Here is a 22,075-nt window from a genome sequence, read left to right on the forward strand (position 1 = left end):
ACAGTAGAATTAAATTGTAACCCTGGCTGGAATGCATATTGTCTCATTTGCAGTCCATATTTTGGGATCTGTGAAATGTTACTGAGAGTAACATAGAAGCTCACCACACTTACCTTAATGCTGCACTTTAAATGCTTATTTAAATTTTATTTTTATAATTCTGTGATGCTGACTGACATCACCCACCACTAAGAAACTAGGCCAACAGATCCTGACCCATGGACAATGCTATTTTGGGCCAATTGTCTGGACATATTCTGCAGCAAAGAGGAACCATAGGGAGTCATATCTGGCACCCTTGTGCAGTCTGGTTGCAGACATCCAGAGATCAAGTGTGCTTCAGTGCCAAGCATGAATCTTCCATCTGCTGCTCTTCAAGTTTTTCTAGGCTAGATTCCCAGCAGACAGTGAAATGGCTTCAAGACATGAAGCCTGAAATCCCTACTGGTTTTCCAATCCAGCTACCTGATTTTTCCAAAAGGGGGAGTGTGACTCACACATTCTAAAGTATTATGAAATCAAAATAAGGGAAAAAAAGAAAAAAGTTTATTTATCTTTCCTCTGTATATTTATTTCTCTTTATCTCTTTCATCAGAACCCAATAATTTTACAGCATTTTGAGAATATCTCTTCCAGTATTGTTTCCAAATTGTTAAGCCCATGCTTCAACCAAAGTGGACCAACTCACCCATCACAAGTGAGCATAAGTAGAGAATGAGTCACTCACAGGAGCATTAGGTAAGTCTATGCCTGGCAGCTCACCCAGTGATATGTTAGAATAGGGACATCACACACCTACTGGTGTGCACAGAGATTCTACTAAAATAAACCCTCAGTAAATGTGCCTCAACCCTGATGTAATGTTGTCTGGGAATGCTCTACCACTGACTTTTTTTTGTGTTGAATAACTCTTAAGTAGGTCTGACCTAATAATTATTGCTTGCAATAAAACACAATAGACTATCTATCTCTCATGAAATTATTTCTAAATCCCAGCTGTTTGCCACCTTTGATTTTAATTTGTTACGAAATGTCCTTGGCAGACAGGATTAAGTAGAATCCCAAGGCATTTTATACATATGATAGGAGCAAGCGGGTTGTCAAGAAAGAGTCAGACTTCTCAAGAACAAAGGAGGAGAATTATGCTTAGAACTCAAGGAAGTAGGTGAGATCCTAAATGAATACTTTGCATCAGTATTCACAAAGGAGAGGGACACATTGATTGGTAGTGTCTCAGAGGGATGTGTAGACCTGTTAGAACAAATCACAATTACAAGGGAGCAAGTGTTAGGTGTTTTAGGAAGCATTAAGGTAGACAAATGCCCAGGACAGATGGCATCTGCCCTAGATTACTGAGGGAGACAAAAGTTGAAATTGCTGGGCCTCTAACAGAAGTCTTTGTTTCTTCATTGGACATAGGTGAGGTCCCAGAGGATTGCAGGATAGCAAATGTGGTCCCATTATTTAAGAAGGATAGCAAGGATAACCCGGGTAATTAGAGGCCAGTGAGCTTGATGTCCATGGTAGGGAAATTGTTGGACAAGTTTCTTAGAGATAGGATCTATACGCACTTAGAACAGAATAGTCTCATTAGCGATACATGATTTTGTATGAGGGAGGTCATGCCTCACAAATTTGGTTGAGTTTTTTGAGGAGGTAACAAAAATGATTGATGAAGGAAGGGCCGTGGATGTTGTCTACACTGGATTTTAGTAAAATATTTGATAAGGACCCTCATGGCTGACTGATGCAAAAGGTTAAATCACATGGGATCAAGGGTGAACTAGCTTGTTGGATTAAAAACTGGCTTGGCCATAGAAGGCAGAGGGTAGCAATGGAGGGGTCTTTTCTGATTGGAGGTCTGTGACTAGTGGTGTTCCACAGGGTTCTGGACTGAGACCTCTGCTGTTTGTGATATATATATATGATTTGGAAGAAGATGTAGCTGGTCTGATTAGTAAGTTTGTGGACAACACAAAGATTGCTGGAGTTGCGAACAGTGATGAACATTGGGAGAGAATACAGCAGAATATAGATAGGCTAGAAAATTGGGCGGAGAAATGACAGATGGAATTTAATCCAGATAAATGCGAAGTGATGCATTTTGGTAGATCTAATGCAGGGGGGAGCTATACAATAAATGGTAGAACCGTCAGGAGTATAGACACACAGAGGGATCTGGGTGTGCAAGTCCACAAATCCTCAAAGGTGACAACACAGGTGGAAAAGAAGACATATGGCATGCTTGCCTTTATTGGATGGGGCATAGAGTATAAAAGTTAGCATATGATATTGCAGTTATATAGAACGTTGGTTAGGCCACATTTGGAATACTGCATCCAGTTCTGGTCACCACACTACCAGAAGGATGTGGAGGCTTTGGAGAGAGTGCAGAAAAGGTTTACCAGGATGTTGCCTGGTATGGAGAGTCTTAGCTATGAGGTGAGATTGAGTAAACTAGGGTTGTTCTCCCTGGAAAGACAGAGATTGAGGAGCAGCCTAATAGAAGTTTATAATATAATGAAGGGCGTAGATAGGGTGAACAGTTGGAAGCTTTTTCCCATATCGGAAATGGCAAACACAAGGAGTCACAAGTTCAAGGTAAGGGGGGCAAGGTTCAATACAGATATGCGGGGGATGTATGTTACACAGAGGGTGGTGAGGGCCTGGAATGCACCAAGCAAGGTGGTTGAGGCAGACACACTAGGATCATTTAAGACTTATCTAGATAGCCATATGAGCAGACTGGGAATAGAGGGATACAAATGGAGGGTCTAGTTAGGAACACATGATCAGTGCAGGCTTGGAGGGCTGAAGGACCTATTCCTGTACTGTATTGTTATTTGTTCTTTGAAATTGGACCATATTCTGTAAGTGATTATAAGCATTATAACAAAAAACAAAAAGGGCAATTTTGGCCAAATAACTAAGGTGCTAAAAATAGTGGCAGGAAGTGCATTGGCTGTAAAACCATCCACCAAATCTAAAAATTATGTTTGATATGAAGGGTGATCAATCAGCATTGTGATGACCCCATATAACATTGGAAAAGCCAAAAGAGAGACCAACCAACGTTCGGTCCTAAAAAGGTGAGCTGCAGTGAAAGTTTACTCTCTGTTTCGTGCAAGATCTTTACTGCCATCTTGTTGTTGGAATTGAAGTCAGCACCAGTAACATTGCCCAGAGAATCATTAAGAGACTAATTGACAATTAAAGTTCCTAATAGTAGTTATTAAACAGGCTGCGCACATAACACTTCATCTAATGAGCTCTTCGAACAGCAATTAGCAGAACAGAAGTAAACATGACATTGCTGAGAACACTGAGCACTACTTAAAAGTGTATCACATTTAATTGTTCACTTGTTGCTGCAGTTTTGAAGTGGATTTTTGAAACACATTAGAAGACTTTCTCGGCAATCCTTCATGAGCAATAACAACTTACGTTTATATTGATTTGATTTGATTTATTCTTGTCACATATTAGCATACAGTGAAAAGTATTGTTTCTTGCACACTGTACAGAAAAGGCATACCTTCACAGAGAAGGAAATGAGAGTGTGGAATGTAGTGTTACAGTCATAGCTAGGGTGTAGAGAAAGATCAACTTAGTGCAAGGTAGGTCCATTCAAAAGTCTGATAGCAGCAGGGAAGAAGGTGATCTTGAGTCAGTTGGTACGTGCTCTCAGACTTTTGTATCTTTTTCCTGGTGGAAGAAGGTGGAAGAGAGAATGTCCAGGGTACGTGAGGTCCTAAATTATGCTGGCTGCTTTGCCAAGGCAGCGGGAAGTGTAGACAGAGTCAATGGATTGCACGGTCAATATAATAACAATCTTTCACAGCAAAATATGACACCAAGCTATAGTGAATAGAGGCTTTTTAGCAACTGACCATAAGCTTACTCAAAGGGATAAGTTTTAAGGAATATCTTAAAGGAGGAAAGAGTGGCAGAGAGATTTAGGAATGAATTAAAGGAACATGGCTGTCTTGGAGGATTGTAGTGCTGGAGGAAAATACAGAAGTAGAGAGCATTGAGGGAATGAATGGATTTGAAAATAAGAATGAGAATTTTGAAATCCAGGCCTTGGTTAACCTGCAACCACAAGGGTGACAGGTGAATGGAATTTGGTGTCAGTAAGAAAATAGACAACAGAATTTGGAGTAGCCTCAATTTTATGGAGGGTAGAATGAATAGAATGTACAGGAATAGCCAAGTCTAGGGGTAACATGCCCATATGCAGGGGTTTCAGATGAGCTGAGACAGGGACAGATTGCAGGGATGGGACCAAGGTGAAAACAGGTGGTATTAGTAATGTTGTGGATTCATGGTTAGAAGCTCATTGCAGGTTAACAGTTGTGAACAGTCTGATTTAAATTCAGACAATTGTCAGGCAGAGGAATGGAGTCAGTAGTTGAGGAACTAAATTAGCAGAAATCAAAAACAATGGTTGTGGTTTCTCAAATGTTGGAGGGAATTTCTGTTTATCCAGTACTTGCGATTGGCCAAGCAGTCTGATAAATTTTAAAAGTGGAGAATTGAGATAGGTGGCAGTAAGGCTCATGTAAAAACTGATGATTTTTTGAAATTAGATAGAAAAGAATGGAACAAGGTATGTGAAATTCTACTCAGCAGAAAAATGGTTGCGAGACATTGGAGGAAGAGGTGTAAAGGCTGCAGACAGGTCTAGAAGGATACAGAGTGATAACTTACCTTTACTGTCGTCACATAGGATGTCATTTCTGATTTCAGTAACATTCTACCAACATTTATTCTGGAAATTTTCTGGGAATGTCATTCTATATATCACCTCTCACGATTGTACCAGATCTGGATTTCTGGCAAGATCAGCCTCACACCTGGGAAGGATGCAAGGCTGATCTCAATACTTAAATCAATGCAAATGTTGATTTATATATTATTAGTGAGCCTGGGACAGAATTGTCCAGATTCACTTGTCTGAGCCGTCTTACAGGTGAAGGTCCTGCTCAAGGGGCACTGCCCTCTGCTCTCATCCTCCTGGGGGCCCTCAGTGGTCTCCAGTCCAACTGGGAGGCCATCACAACTGGATCCTATTGATGGGGACCATACATGATCCTCACTGGTGAGGACCTTCACTGGCGAGGCTGCTAATGCAAGTGAACCTGGGCTCACTAATGATATTTAAATCAACATTTGCATTGATTTAGATCGTGGAAGTGAGAAATCAGGCACGAGCCATTTTTTGCCTCTCTCGCAATCTTACAATCTTGCCCATCGACCAACGGGACGAGAAAGTGAAATTGCTTCCTTGGTTTTTTTCTGTTGTAACTGACTGGACACTTTTTAAGATTCATCAGATGAACAGGACTGCTTGGTCCTAAGTGGAAGGAGGTGAATCTGCGACCAGATACACTCAATGTTGTAAGGAATAGAGGGAATAGAAGAGCAAGTTGGACAGAGACCTCCATTGCCACTTCTGAGAGCTTAGTCACATCTTCCTCAGTTCCAAAGCCATTTTAAAACCTACTAGTGTGCGTCAATCAGCCCACTCCATAAATAGTGCTCCATGAAAATTGCTATTGTTAAACCTGCATGGGTTTGAATTAACACCTCCAGGCAAGTTCAAATTATGGTAATCAGCAATTAGGACCAAAACTATGTGCTATAACTAAACTTTCAAACAGGTGTATCTTGTTAGCACAGCACCCTTTTCACCAAAATAGTGGCACCATGCCATTTTGAGGTACAAATATTTCATGCTATTATATGAAATTTCTTTAAGGCATTGTTAATAGATTTATAAACAGCACCTTTGTCAAAATAGCAAATGAAGTAACTTCATGCAAGCATAATGCTTCACTTCTGAATAGTTGTTGGCTGTGATACTGTTCGTGCTCCAGTTATACATTGCCTCAATGTAGTAGACCATTCAAGGGAGTGTTTTCAAACAAAATGTGACACTGAGGAGGTACTAAATGTAACCAAAATGCTTAATTAATCAGGTAGCTTGGTGAGAAAGATGGAGGAGCTTAGGAAGGGAATTTCAGAGCTGAGAGTCTAGGCTGCTGAAGCCATGACTCTGTGGTGATAAATTGAGGATGCACAGGGGGCTAGAACTGGAGGAGTTCAGAGATAGCATAAGATGGTAGGGCTGAAGGTTAGAGATGGGGGGTGGGGTGAAGCTATGTTCATACACATTGTTCCCCCCTTGGGGAATGGTGGGCAAGTATTGATAGATTGATTATCAACCTGCTGAAATACATCATGAGCAGCCATCCAAACCACAAATTCTAAAGTGAAATTGAACACAGAGCTTCCAGCACAGAGGCAGCATGATAACTACTGAGCCACATGGCCTCCTAGCAGGGCTATGGAGGGATTTGAAAATAAGGATGAAAATTTTAAAATTAAAGGCTTACTGGACTGGGAGCTAATATAGATTAGCAAGCTCAAGGGTGAAGGGCAACAAGACTTGATGCAACTTAAGAATGGCAACATATTTTTAGATAAGCAGAATGTTAACAGAAGGTGCAAGTTCTGAAGCTGGCCAAAAGAACATTGCAGTCAACTCTAATGGCAACCAAAGCATAAATGAGAGTTTCAGTGGCAGATGAGTTGAGGCAGGGATGAAAGTAGACAATGCCATAGAGGTTAAGTAGGACCTCTTTGTGATAGGTGAGGGTGAAAGCTCATTTCAGACCCAGATATAAAATCATCATTGTAAATAACTTGTTTCTTTTCCCTCAAGTTGTATGAAAAGTAATTGCACGATACATGAGTAATAAAGTAATTTATAATATTCTGGATTACTTGTTTGGTCCCCACATCAATTTACATTTAGAATTTGGTTTACAATCCTTCATACAAATCCTCCAATCCTGATTTTTCCCTTAGTTCAAAATACATCCAGAAGAAAAATCACAATTTCTGTATATTCCTGTTTTAAAATTATGTATTCAAACAGAGTAATTTGGAATTGATTGTCTTCAACTATTTTATCAAAGCAATCAATGTGCGTTATCCACATTCCGATGTGTTTTGTAGATTATCCTCTGCTCCAGCCATGAGCGGCAGAGAGTCATGAACATCAAACGGCCCAAAGCTGTGGGGGATTTGTGGAAGAGGGGGGAAGAGAGTGGGACACTCAGATGCAAAGTGTGCAACTGGAACAGTCATATACAGAAAGGAGAATAGAGTCAATGGAACAAAGAACAGCACTACACAGGAACAGGCCCTTCAGCCCACCAAGTCTGTGCTGACACAGATGCTTCTAATCTAGTATTTTCTTGCCTGCACGTGATTCATATCCCTCTATTTCTTGCCTATTCATGTATCCATCCAGAAGCCTCTTGAACATTGTTGTAAAATCTGTTTCCACCACCTCCTCTGGCAGCACGTTCCAGCCTTTCACCACCCTGTCTGTGAAAAACTTGCCCATTATATCTCTTTTAAACTTTCCACCTCTCACTTTCAACTTGTGCTCCTGTGTAATTGACCTTTCGACCCTGGGAAAAAAGACTCTGACTATCTACTCTATCCAAGCCTATCATAATCTTGTAAACCTCTAACCAGGTCTTTCCTCGTCCTTTGTCTCTCCAATGAAAATAATCCAAGTTTCTTCAACCTTTCTTCATAGTCCATATCCTCCAATTCAGGCAGCATCCTGGTAAATCTCTTCTGCACCCTTTCCAACGCATCAACACCCTTCCGATAGTGTAGCAATCAGCAGTGTACTCAATACTCTAAATGCGACCTAACCAAAGTCTTATACAGCTGCAACGTGATTTTCCAATTCCTAGACTCAAGGCCCTGACTGATGAAGGCTAGCATGCCATACGCCTTCTTGACCACCTTGTCTATCTGAGTTGCCACTCCAGGAAACTGTGGATCTGCACACCTAGATCCCTCAGTATGCAAATATTCCTAAGGGTTCTACCATCTACTATATATAATTTCCTTCTGCAGTAGATCTTCCAAACTGCATCACCTTACATTTGTCCAGGTTAAATTCCATCTGCCATCTTTTGGCCCAGGTTTCCAGTCAATTTATATCCTGCTGCATCCTCTGACAATCCTCCTCATTATTTGCTACACCCCCAATTTTGGTATCATCTGCAAATTTACAAATCAGACCACCTACATTTTCCTCCAAATCATTTATATATATATTACAAACAACAGAGACCCCAGCACTGATCCTTGTGGAACACCACTTGTCACAGGCCTCCAGTTAAAAAAGTACCCTTCCACTGTTCCTCTCTGCTTTCTATGCTCAAGCCAGTTTTCTATCCATCTTACCATCTCACCTCAGATCCCATACGATTTCACCTTTTGTATCAGCTTGCCATGAGGAACCCTATCAAAGGCTCTACTAAAATGGACCTGTAAATTGCTAAGTACATTTGAGAGCAAATGACAAACAGATCAAGGTTTTGGCAGACAGCATGAAGTACAGACTTTTGTAACTGCTGAGGTGTCAAAGTTAGAAATTAGTGAGATTGTGGGCATGAAACCATGTGTTGGCATTGAAAATTGTAGACTGAGATGCTTAGTTATGTTGCATCAGCCTCAAGGTAGCAAGCTATTGTTGATTGAAAAATGGGACGGACAAATTTATTTGTTGGAGGAGTTGTAGACAGTGAGGATGGATGTTACAGTTTGCAGAGGGACACAGATAAGCTGCACAGCTGGGCCGAGAGGTGGCAGATGGAGTTTAATACGGAAAAGTGTGAGGTGATTCACTTTGGTAAGAGTAACTGGAGAACAGAATATAGGGCTAATGGAAGGACTGTTAGTAGTGTTGATGAGCAGAGAGATCTCGGGGTACATGTGCATAGCTCCCTGAAAGTTGGCACCCAGGTTGATAAGGTTGTTAAGAAGGCGTACGGTGTGTTAGCTTTTATTGGTAGAAGGATTGAACTTCGGAGCCATGAGGTCATGTTACAACTGTACAAAACTCTGGTGCGGCCGCACTTGGAGTATTGCGTACAGTTCTGGTCGCTGCATTATAAGAAAGATGTGGAGGCATTGGAAAGGGTGCAGAGGAGGTTTATCAGGATGTTGCCTGGTATGGTGGGAAGGTCTTATGAGGAAAGGCTGAGGGACTTGAGGTTATTTTCATTAGAGAGAAGAAGGTTGAGAGGTGACCTGATTGAGGCATACAAGATGACCAAAGGATTGGATAGGGTGGACAGTGAGAACCTTTTACCTCGGATGGTGATGGCTAACACAAGGGGACATAGCTTTAAATTAAGGGGTGGTAGTTACAGGACGGATGTCAGAGGTAGGTTCTTTACTCAGAGGGTAGTAAGGTTGTGGAATGCCCTGCCTGCAGCAGTTGTGAACTCACCAACTTTAAGTGCATTCAAATGGTCAGTGGATAGGCATATGGGTAACACTGGAATAGTTTAGGTTGGAGGGTCATTAGATTGATTCCACTGGTCGGCGCAACATCGAGGGCCGAAGGGCCTGTACTGCACTGTAATGTTCTATGTTCTATAAATTTATTATGTTTTTTCTCATAATCTTTTCATTTATAACCTGCTTATTATTTCTAAATGTTCATTTTAAGTATATATAACAGAATGGATAGACAGCTGGCTTGGCTTCCATATATTAGGTTTTTTTACACAGAACATGATTGAGTTTTTGGGTTGGAATGTGGTAGAGGAGGATCTAATGTGATTAATTAATAACAAAATGGGAAATAATCTCTGAAAAATACAAGAGACTTAAACATTTATATAATAAAATGCACATTGGCCAATAACACAGCAGTTACAAAGTACTCAACAGCACAAAAGAAATCCATTCAGCCCATCATGTCTTTGGTAATTCTTTGAAACAACTATCCAATTAAGCCCACTCCCTTGCTTTGCTCCTGGATCTCCAACACTCCCTTTTCAAGTTGCATTTGTCTTATTTATTGAGTAACAATTTGCCAGGTACCTTATATTTCTTTAGGAAACATTTGTCATCCAGAGAAGACTCGCACCAAAGTATCAACACATGTTGTGGCATGTCAGGATATCTGTGTGTATGTATATTACAATTTATTTAATGTTTTGATGAATTCATGAAGTATGTCGAGTGCTATGCCACATTTAGAGTTAAAATGATGAATCAACAAGAATGTCAAAACCATAAGATTTAGGGTGTTTTCTGTGAAATTTTCAAAAATGGGCCAGAACAATGAGTGAGTCACCAACTATCAAGGAAAATTGGCATGGTTGAGGTCAGGATGAGTTATTAAAGATCTATACTGTGGGGGAGGCAATCAGTTTCAGTCCAAAATAGATTTAGTGTAGGAGGTTGTCATCAACATAGAGAATAAGAACTTACTTAGAGGAGCAGCTTTTCATGCTGGAAAGGGAGAATCAGCCCATAACTATATCATATCCACTTTAAGAAGATCACATCTAGGTAAACAAAAATATTCCCTGATAATGATAAAAAGACGCTGGGGAAGTACATGAGAGGGAAACAGGAGGATGTGATGTCAGGGTGAGGTGAAGTAAGCTTGGAGGAAAACTCCCATGGAGCATAAACACTAGTTTTGACCTGCTGTGCCAAATTTGATATTTTTGAGCTACAACATTCTGCAATGTACTTTGAACTGAATTTTACCAATTCTAAATCTTTGGTGAATATAATTCTATTAAAAAATTCTGATTCTTTAAATGAAACCAACCCAACTGGATCCTCTGTGGTACTGTACTTACTGAAAGGACTATCAGAATAATACTGCAACAATACCAGATGTGAAAACTTGTGGTTCTGCCCTGTTAATTGACCACTTTCATGTGCTAAGGTTGTCTTTTGCTTTACAGGGAGCACACTCTCCTGTTGAGTTATTATTCGGAAGCCCCAGTACTAGGCTGGTCTTGTCTCTTTAACTTAGATCTTCTCAGTAGACCATGATTATAATGAGTTTTAATCAACTATTTCATGTTGAAAACTATAGGGTTTATCCGGAAGTTTGTATGGGATTTAACAGCCGGGCTCCATAAATAGCGAGCGAACTGAGCAGCAAACCCCAACTACTTCTAGGTGGAAAACCCAAGAGCTAATTCATTTAAAGTTTAGAAGATTGAATGGATGAAAAGCTCAATTCTCACTCTCAGATCAGGAAATTAAGCAAATATTTAATCCTGAACATCATTGAATTTCACTATAATCTATAAACGGCATGTCTCAAAAGATGGATATGACTCAGACCCTTTAACCAATATGATGCGAAATACAATCACCTTTAAAGTAAATATAATTGAAGAGAGCAAGCAAAAAGGCAGCTGGTATCACTTAAAGCCATTCGAACACTGGGACACCTGAGACAGGGTTTGGCAGAAACAGCAGCGTCTTATTATAATAGTCAGAAATTGAAATAAAGAGTCTGAGGCACGGAGAATGCATCACAAGAGTATTTGCACAGTGCCTTATCGCGTGTTGAAAACATCGTAAGCCACTTCGAGTACAGTGTAGTACTTGCTCCGATCCTGCAGTAGCACCTAACTCAGTTGGGGAAAATCAATGCTATTCTGTCGATTCCCCCTCAGCTTGTTCGGGTGCAAGGACAATCTTGCAACACTGCTACGTTGCCACTTGTATCTTGGCTATGATGCACAGAATGAAGTCTGGGTAAAACCCCAGAGCAGACATCACCTCAAAAGCCTCAGTGAACTTGGTTTCCTTTGATCGTATTATTTAGTTTATTTTCCCGTCTCATCACCTCTGCCTTTCCCTCTGCTTTCCCCTCCAGTTCATCCGACACTCTTCAACTTAAATGATGTTTACAGAGCTGCTGAGCTGAACGAATTCACTATCACAGAAAGTAGTTGAGGCCAAAACATTGTGTGATTTCAAGAATAAGTTAGATATAGCTCTAGGGGCTAATAAGATCAAGGGATGTGGGGGAAGAGGGAATCAGGATATTGAATTTGATGATAAAAATGGATGGCGGAGCACGGTCGAAGGGACGAATGACCTGCTCTTGCTTCTAGTGTCTATGTTTCTACGATTTTCAATATTTCGGAGAACACAAAACTCTGGATTCTGCTGTCAAGCATTTGTACATTGTGGTTACAAGATAAAGTGTTGCTTAATCTGCCAGAATATGAGATAAAGGTAAATCTAGGAAAATCGAAACTATTATATTTTAAAATTCTGACCAAATCATATTTCGATAAAATTTAGCATATCTTAGTAAACTAGGAGTTTGTATAACACAAACTCTGCGGCAGAATATAGCATTAGAAATACATTTCTGACATTAAGTATTCGTCTAATTTTTTAAAAAAACTTCAACAAATATTATTAGTTTTATTTTGATGTATCATTGTACATGGTTTTATTTGGGTTAAATGTCATTCTGTTCTTAAACGCTGTCATAATTTGCAATATTTCACTGGATTGGATTTTTAATGTAGATGAATTAATCAATGTGGTCCATGAACTCCACGTCAGTGTGTGTCTGTGTATTTGAATGTGTGGAGTTGGTTATGCCCCTCTGTGTGTGTGTGTGTGTACGACAGTAAGTGTGTGTAGCTGTGCGTTATATGTGTGTTTTTGTGGGCATGTTTATAGCATGTGTGTGATTGTGTACTGGAGTGGGGGAGGGTAGAGGGCAGAAGTCAGCTAATATTTTGGAGCTAGCAACGGAAACCGTACCCCTAAGGGCTAACTATAGGGGCAGGAGGTTTTGTTAACTTTTTTTGTTTTAACCAGTGGACTGCCTGGTCGCTCTGGTTAAACACTAAACAAAATGTAAACCTCAAAACAAAAGATAAATTCCAGGTTTAGTTTGAAAATGTCTAGACTTATTCTAGAGTTAATCCTCCTCATTCCGGTAGCTGTTGTGACCATAATTTGGGAAAACCAGGAGGGCTCCAGTGGAGTCGGAACGAAGTCTCGCCTCCTCTGCCCTGATATATTTTCACATCCTAAACCATTTAGCATTCACAAGACCGAAACTCCTAACCCAAATTTATTTTGGGGTTTGGAACGCTTTGAGGATGAATTCCGACTCTTCTCTGGGATAGGCGAGAACAAAGGCAGTTTAGGCCTAACTGCAGTGCGATGTCGCAGTCAGCACAGGATAGGGCGCATAGGTAACCGTGACCGTGTGCGGTGCCGCACTGAGTACACCCTCACGACTGAGCGACATGGATTTCTAACGCCATACCTGGCTGTAATTATATGAGAACGCCTTCAGGTGTGCGACCGCTCCCTGAGAGAGCCCCAGCACAACTGAAATTGTTACTAATCTTAAAGTCTATATGGATTAGCGTGGGCTTTAACATTGTCGAGAAAAGGAGATTGGTATTTAGATGTGTAACAAATCTCGCAGAACACTATCAACCCTCTAGTAACAATACACCTTGTTGAATGGCCACACCACAAGCTGTACATCTCACGTAAGATTGTAACCCACTATTTGCACCAATATTTCATATCTACAACACAATCTCTTCCACTTCTATCATTACTTTCTACAAATAGATTCTGAACTATTCAGTATTAGGACACTAAGATCAGGCAGGTTTAAAACACACTCAGACGAATCAAACTGTCATTGGGCACTGTAGAAATACACCGCGAAGCTCCCTTCCTATTTAAACTTCAATTTATGTCAGGCAGCAACCACCATGTTGGAATAGACGATAGAAAGGGACAGAGAGGAGTCACAATAGCTAGCCAACACAGAATGTCACCGGGAGTCTAGTTCAAATCAAACTTTCAACACGTTTTTCTTTAGAAGTTGCAACTCAAATATATCAACGATCCCGTGGACAGTCTAATCTCTTCATCCCGAACTTGCATCGCGTCCAACCCAGTTCCAACTCCACTGAAACCAACCTGTCTCGAACCGGTCTGCGTTAGAATATTCCCAGAAACACACAGCTGAACACAGCACAGTAAACAAGGCAGATTTTCAAAGTCTGAGAGCAGTGTCTTTGCAGAGAGCTTCCCTCAGAGCTAAAAGAAAATCCTCTCGATAATTGTACCGAGCTTTGTCTTTTATTCAGGCCGGGGAATGATGTCGAGAGAACGGAGATTATTTTCCGCATCTTCTTCCAGCACAGATCTGTGGCTAGGCTATCCCCACACTACTTTCTTATAGAAAAAAATAGAGGTAATAGACAAAGTAGTTACTTCATTTATAATACATATCAACATCTCTCCTGCTTTCAAAGGTCCTTCCATAATCTGGGAAGACAATTCAGAGTTTCGTTTTGTACGAAAAAGGCGATTGCGATGGTAAAGGATAAGGGATCAACTTATCCATCAATGTAGTCATTATTTTTATATAAATTCGATTATATTTAATTAAAATAAATTGATAAAGTTATGTGATGCAGGAATGTGCATTATGTTGCTTTGTGTGCAATAGATATGTTTACTGCAGCGGCTCGCTATATACAAATGGCATTTTGCTGTGCTAGGAAATAAGAGTCATTAAAGGTACTGGGATTATTAACCCAGTCAGGTAGGGTATTTGGTAAATAGATCTCTCTTGATGAAATCTGCTCTTGAAGAATTTTGAGGAAATCAAAGAATGTCGTGAACAGTGTGATTCAACCCTTGCCTCGGTATTACTGCTGGATATGTTCAGAGGAAAAGGCCACAATCCCTCAGGTGCCGAACAAATCGGTTCCTGAACTTGTTCGTGCTCCTCTTTGAACATGATTTTGATGTATGGACGAATAAATGCGCTCAGGATGGAACTCACTGATTGTGTAAATGCATTGGAATAGATATTTTTATCAGTATATATTTAATTACGGTCAGACGGTCTATGATAAGATAATTTTTTTTTTGTTTTACCCATTTATATGCATTATTTAAACGAATCAGCAATGTATCTGAAATTAACTTCCGTGTGGACTAAAGTGAAATTGAATTGATTAATTCTTGATCAGACCGTTTTGGTTTATTGCATCAATGGATTGATACAAGAAACTAGAATTCCTGTTTTTGAAATAATCAGTTTTTCTCTGGGCCGTGCGCTCCCTCATCTACCATGTCTGCATCAAATCAAAAACAAGGCAATACGTTTAGAAAGTTACAGAGACAGTGAATATATAAGCCACACACAAACACATACACACATTATACACAAACGCAACACTTAGGTATAAGACGCACATGCACAGCACACACAACACAGACACACAAATATACACACATAAACGCACGATTTTAGACCAGAAACGAAAATACAAAACTCCCTCCTGTGACAATGCTCAATAGTCCAATGAGAATCGATTCAGTTTCTGAACCTTTGGTGATAGAAACCGGGGAATGTGAGATTTTTCCACAAACACTAGTTTTGCTGAGATAAAAGTGGGCACTCAAAGACGCTGAATAAACATATTGCAGCTCGCACTGAAATTACCAAAACATCACCTTCAAAAGTTACAAACATTTCAAACCAGTCGGACCACACAGGACGTGCCAGTGAAATGCTTCATTCTGTAACTGCTAATTGGTCGAATTCAATTATATTGAAAAGTGCCGGCAACAAAGAATTGGGAGTAGATTACATTCTGACTACAACTCCTGAAACCCAGCACAAGTTAACATCGCTTTAGCTAAATCTTGACAAGCCCAATTCTAGCAGCACTAACTCACTGACACTTTCAGTTAGACTGATGGTGAGAACTGGAATCGCACTTACTTTCCCTGAGGTAATTGAGATGTGAGAGCAGGACCTCGGCATTGTAGAGAGAGGTCAGGCGGAGAAAGTCCTCCTTGTTCATTTTACAGAGTTCCTTGCCGTCCGTATTGTGAAAGAGGGAAGTGTCGATCTCCAACAGCCCGTACTCTTTGATGGCCCACTCCAGCCACTGTCTGACGTGCTCCTGGCTCCAAAGAGTCGGATCTGCAAAGCAGCAGTCATTTAAATAACTCATCCAGAATCCTGAACAAACCGCACCAACTCCACAACACTAACTCCCCAATCCACACGTTGTTCTAGTTAAAGGGACAGTGTCATTTCTGCATGCAGTAAATGCTGAGGCTTAGCTCCCACCAGCCGGTTTAGCAGCCGATATACTCAATCCAGATGTACGCAGCCCACTCGGCTAATTTCTGGTAATAGCAATTGAGTGCATAATTGGATCAAATGCAGTCAGCTTTAGCGATGTGGTCGAGTCTTATCAAGGGTATTTCACCTTATTACAGATTTTTTTTAAAAACAAACACAGATTTGAACACATCGGGTCTGTGAACGTGTTGAGACAGGCTTCCATTCATGTGAAGCTCCAGCCCCCAGCTTCACTGCCACACCACGATGCTACCTTTCGCACCCTCACCCGGGCCCCCAGAGGTCTCGTTACCTGCCGGGACGATCACTCTTCTCTCGTTGGTTGTCATATTAGGCGGGGGAGGTCCGTTTTTCTCCTCCATGTAACTGCTGTAACTCATAGGGTTGGTGTCGGTGCCGCTCACCAGCTTATTGCATTTGGCCACGCTGCAGTCTACAGGTGAATCCCTGTCAGGGTTAAGAAGAGAGGAGTCAGAGAGAGAAGACGCGGGATGCAAGAGCCACAGGTGCAGCAGTCAGTTCTTTACATTTTTCCATCTTGCCCTTCGCTTCAAATCCTTTCGGACACATTAGAACGTACCACTCCCTTAACAACCTCCCTCTGAAAATGTGGGCAGCAGTTATCAGGGCTCGGCAATTGTGAGTCACTTTAATTACATCTCCTTGTGTATATTGGTCAACAGCAGATTAGCCATTGTTCAGATGAATACTGTAGACATGGCATCTCCAGAAGCTACATGGACACAATTTTCTGTACGTGTTAGATGTGAACGAAATCCCCTTTTGAGTTAGTTTACAACTAAGTTAAAACAACGCCCTGCGCGTTGTGCATTTAATCTTCAATATTCCAATCTTTCCAATTTCCCAAAGACCCACTGTGTCCCTGATAACATCAACTCGAATGCACACTGAGAATATACATGTCATTGCTTTTCAAAAGAGACTGAGAAAGGTGGCCAAGAAAAGAAAGCGAATCAAGAAAGTCAAGACAGAGAGGGGAAGATGTGGTCGAGATTTTCTAATGTCTCACTGCAGTCTTACAGACGCGGAACACGGTGAGGTAGTGTAGTGTAGTGGCTGTTGAAATTCCTGCACTATCTAAAGAACGTGTGTTTAAATCGTCCATTGCAATCTGAGAATTTGAATTTAATCTACAAAGAATCTGGAATCAGTAAAAGCTGTCGAGCTGTTCTAAAACCCAACTGGTTCACTAATGTCCCTTGGGAAGGAAAGCTGAACTCCTTAGTTGGTCTGGCCTACATGTGACTCCATATGTGAGATGCCCCAGCAATCCACTCTGCTGTACTCATGGCCCATCTCATCTTTTCAGGGCAAGTAGAAGTGAGCCACTGCCCAGAGTAACAGAACGCATCAAGAATAACAGTTCAATTTCATTTGAATTATTAGTATTATAGTCCGCCATCACTGCAGACCGAGACGTAACAGATCTTTGGGTCCAGAGCTCACAATCCAAGCCAAGCACCTCCCAGCGGACATTGCCCGAGACTGAGGGCTGCAAGAGTTCGGTGAGCCCGGCTCTATGCATAGACAGCACTGTGCTATGAAAAGGCTGCAATGAATAAGCAATCCATAATCAGAGTGCAACAGTATTGTTTGCAAGTCAGTTGCATGTTACGTTCTAAATACAATGGGAGCATTAAAATCGTATTTATAAACGTTATTAAACATTGTTTAATGTTATGTATCGAATGCGTTTGATATAGATGTGTTCCAAATACAGTGTTTGACGTTTTTCGTGCTCTTCTATCCAAAGATCGCTGGGTCATCTGTTCTGAAGAGATGAGACAAAGCTAGGGAATTCTCGGACAGCATTACATTACAGCTGTTGGGGCATTTATATCATGCTGAGTGGGGCTGGATACAGCGTATCGAATGTATGATGCACTCTGCCCCCTTCCTGCCCGGGGGATCTGTCTTGAGTGGAAAGGGCTGTCTGATCCGATGTTACCTGGACCCGTTAATATGGTCGTATTCCCTCTTGATATTAACCCTGACAGGCTGGTTGATCCATTCTTGTTGAGGCAAGGGATTAATTTTGTGCGTTTGTCCATAGTCGGCGGCAGCTGAAGCCGTCATATCCGCTTTGGGGAGGTGTGAAGCCACGTACGAGGTGTCAAACAGGGACTGGTCGTCACTCACAACCGACAACGCCTCCTGAAAGCAGGGCAAATAGGGAGAGAGTTACAGGTGCGGACAGCAAATACATAGATACTGCACCCTCTAACATAAGGCAGATGTACAGAGTACAATATATGCGTGGTGCAGTGCCCCCGCTCCACAATAGAACTCTACATGTTATCGTGAAAGCAACAGGTTAATTATTTAAAATAGCTAACCTCAGGACGGTTATGCAATCGCACGATAGTAAGCGTGTTTATCAATACCGTACATATCTATTTTTAAAATCCACCGCCACATTCTGGAAATTATATATATAGGTTTTTTATAATATTTAGTGTTTTGGTTTCAATACATTCGTGTTTTTGGTAAATATATGTAGGTATTTCGGTGAGCAGGCATCGACGTGCCTATTTACGGGTGAGATGCCTATCATTTGGCATCAACTGAATCATTATTAATTGAGCAATTTCAGGGGCCATATTATTTCAATGAAAATTGACAGGTACAATATTGAAAAAGCGACTGTATGGAATGTTGTAACATGGAATCATGTGTCTCTGTCACAGGGATCTTTCAATCAACTCTTCAGAAGTACCACACCCCTCCAGAAATCTCTGGGAATGATTGGGATTTGCACCCTGTTGTGTAAAATGTTGTATAAATGGCCGATCATAAGTGAGTGCGGCAGTCTGTAGACCGAATGCATCCACAGTATTTGAAAAGAGTAACAACAATGCTACAGGTATGAAGCAAATGTGAAGGTTAGAAGGTGCTGGAGAGCGGCTGTTTTACTGCTGGAGTCAGTAACCTCTGCCTCTGTCCACAGCGGCACAGGGTCAGCCAGAGGCAGTGGCAAACATTCACATATTCCCCCTCAGTTTTTTGCACTTGCCACCTCTCAGAAACCATAGACGAAAGCCAAAGGCGAGCTTCACTCTGTGGAAGACATCTCGGCAGAAAGAGAGAGAAGGGAGAACGGGAGGGCGTCTGACCCTAGTCCAGTTCAGAATAAGTAAAACAAAACATGAATAAGTGTTCACTGACAAACATTGAACAAGAACACAAATCACAAGCCTTTCAGGGAGAACAATAGGAAAAATAAGATATTTTTCATCTTTATTGTATTATGGAAAAAGGAAATCTGTCAGGAAGCAGGAGTGCAAAGAACGGAAGTATGCTGGCTCGATAAGGGAGGGGGATTGATGAGAAACCTGGTGTTCAGTTATGAATCAATCAAACTTTCATTTCAAACTGTTAGCTGTTGCAGCTTTCACCTCCCTCTCCCGTTGTGCATTCACCAATCTGGAACTCAGTTTATCTTAAAGTGGCTCCTATTTTATGTTATAGATTGTGGGAGTCTGTGCCACACGGAGGCAGCTAGCTGTCCTGGACACACACCTGAAGCACGTGAGAGAAATAACTTCTATCTGAAAGTCTTAGATGGAGGAAAGGTGCTGCACCGGAATGAGCTGCGAGGTCCCGGTAGCACAACAGACCGGAAAATTACACGATTGGTTTCGTTCTCAGGACATCCTAGTGCACTCTGGTCACACTAAATGGTTCATGCTATAGTCGCTGAACTGTGTTCGCCGCACGGCTGCAGCTCCTGAGGGTAGCAGGAGGCCCGTAGAGTCGCGGAGTGGCTATCGGGCGCGGTGCCATGCAACATTGCGCAGTTCGTAAAAGCCCGGGCGATCCGCGGGCAGGTTCCTGTCACCCTTACACTGAGAGTCCCCCTCAGCGCTCACCCACCCCCCCCCCCGCCTGCCCCCTCCCCCAATCACCACCACCCCACCCCCCCCCCCCCCTCGACCCCTCAACCTCCTGGCTTTATCTGGACTCAGTGATAGGCAGTTTTATAGAGCAGCTAGAGTCCGAGCGGCGTCCACTTTGGGACAATGCTATCCAAGTGAGTTGGAGAAGTGAAGTCAATGTGGTGCAGAAAGAGTAACACTCACCGGGGCTCCCTCAACAACCCTCTCTAGCTCAAGCGTCCTCCTGACCCAAACTACATCTCTGACTGCGGCCTCAACGCGTGAAAGGAAAAGGAAATTTAGAAAGAAATGGAAAACTGACAAATCGGATCACTGTTCTGGGCTGGAAACTTGTGGAAAAAGTCGCGTCACCCCCTAGGAAAGGGGACGGGAGCGAAACGCTGGGGACGGAGCAGCCTCTAGAGCACTCGCCACTCCTCCGCTCCCCTCCTTACCTTAATCGTGCCGTCCATTTCACCCGATTTCTTCCCTTTTCCCCAAATCGGAACAATATCCCAAACATGACACGGACAGGAGGTAATTACAACCGCAATTCTTGCTCGGACAGGCGAGGTAACCGGATGAAAGATTGGCAATTTTGGGAAGTGAAGTCAGCCGCCCGAGAGGAAGCCGCTGAACCAATGGTGGGGGCTCATTACACATTTTTTTAAGCAGGATATTTTGGCCGTCAAGATAAGGAAAAAAGAAACAATAGCGATTTCTCTTTTCCGTGGTTCAAGTGCGTTTTCCTGTCGGGAAGCGCCCCTCACCCTCAGCCGTTTCTGCTTTTATTCCACACACACATACTTACACACAACACTCAAACACAACACACACTTACACACAGCACCCCAACACACTATACAACTATACACAACATACAACATCCCAAATACAACACTCCAAAGACAAACACAACACACACAACACCCCAATACAACACTCAAACACACCACACTCACATACATATAACTCAAGCACAATACACACAATGCACGCACACATACACAAACACACACACATACACACAACACTCAAGCACAACACATACAACACACATGTACACATAACACAAACAAAACACACAAAACACAACACGCACAAAACACACAATACAGTATACACAACACACTTAAACACGACACACAACACAAACAGACGTGCGCACACGCAAAATACACAGGTTTTTTGTATTTAAGAATAAATTAAAACATCAATTCTTGTTGCGGTCAAAGCTCATGTTTAGAGTAATTTTGCAGTTTCCTTTAAATTGATACTTTTGGCGTTACCTAGTCTGTTTGCGCCATTTAATAAACACATTGACATTTATTTATAAAAAGACAGACGAGAATCCCAGCCTCGACATAACCTCAAACGACAGACAGTTTTCGGCAAAATACTTATAAAGTTATACAAAACCGGGCAGTCGTCAACTAACCATTCAGCACAGTGCACGTCACACCGAGTTACTGTTACACCGCTAATCTTCATATAAAATATGCATTTAGAAACTTTTACTGAAAGGGTATAAATCAGAATCAATGGTTTACCTGATCAGGTGAAGTTTTTATTGATTTAAAATATAATTATTTGAATTTTCCCGTTAAGTCCGGACGTTGCGCTCCTGGTTTTTTTTTACAGGTCTCCAGTCCCTGTATTCGTTTTTTTCTCCCTCTCTTGAATAAATTGGTGAGTTAAGGTTGCAGCCCCCTCCCCCCCTTCTGAAATTATCCTCATCAATCCAACCAGCATTTCAGTGCAGCTGCAGGTCGGAACGTGAGGAGACCGCCGGGGAGTCGTGGTGCGCTCACCAATGGGGCGAGTGCTATTTTCACCCATAATTGTAGGTTTCGTTCCTGTGTACACACTGAGGACACTTTCTTTTTTCTCTCATTAACTGAAACCTGGCCCCGTATCCTAAGCCCCAAAAACGGTTTGGCTGTAATGAGTCACTTTGAACGTGTCTCAAACCTGGGTATACACGTGCAGCAGGAGCTTTCAAACTCCAGTCTAGAGGAATGCTGTTGTTGAACACGAAGAGAACAGAACGTTTTAATTATTTCTCATCAGTTTTCTGTGCATGTGGTTATTCAGAGTTCTTACATCTAATGACTGGCATGGTTTCCAGGTAACGGAGATTCTCATACCAGATCAG

General features: G+C 41.7%; 1 protein-coding gene across 8 annotated transcripts in view; it reads right to left on the bottom strand.

Annotated features, from left to right (window-relative positions):
- fli1 (Fli-1 proto-oncogene, ETS transcription factor) overlaps window positions 1–22,075 on the bottom strand; it is an 85,994-nt gene that overhangs the window by 60,392 nt on the left and 3,527 nt on the right. For 4 of the 8 annotated variants that reach the window (XM_080214537.1, XM_080214534.1, XM_080214533.1 and 1 more), the window contains 3 exons: window positions 17,994–18,199; window positions 16,317–16,471; window positions 15,656–15,859 (listed from right to left, as the gene is read on the bottom strand). In XM_080214537.1, coding sequence (XP_080070663.1) covers window positions 15,656–15,859; window positions 16,317–16,471; window positions 17,994–18,121 — 487 coding nt within the window. In that variant the 5' untranslated portion in view covers window positions 18,122–18,199. Of the gene's footprint in view, window positions 1–15,655; window positions 15,860–16,316; window positions 16,472–17,993; window positions 18,200–20,124; window positions 20,244–20,375; window positions 21,029–22,075 lie in introns of those variants that run through there. The other 4 variants (XM_080214539.1, XM_080214538.1, XM_080214535.1 and 1 more) reach the window with 3 other exon arrangements.

The sequence above is a fragment of the Carcharhinus amblyrhynchos genome, chromosome 29 (assembly GCF_965287045.1).
Source record: "Carcharhinus amblyrhynchos chromosome 29, sCarAmb.v2.hapA, whole genome shotgun sequence".
Taxonomy (NCBI): Eukaryota; Metazoa; Chordata; class Chondrichthyes; order Carcharhiniformes; family Carcharhinidae; genus Carcharhinus; species Carcharhinus amblyrhynchos.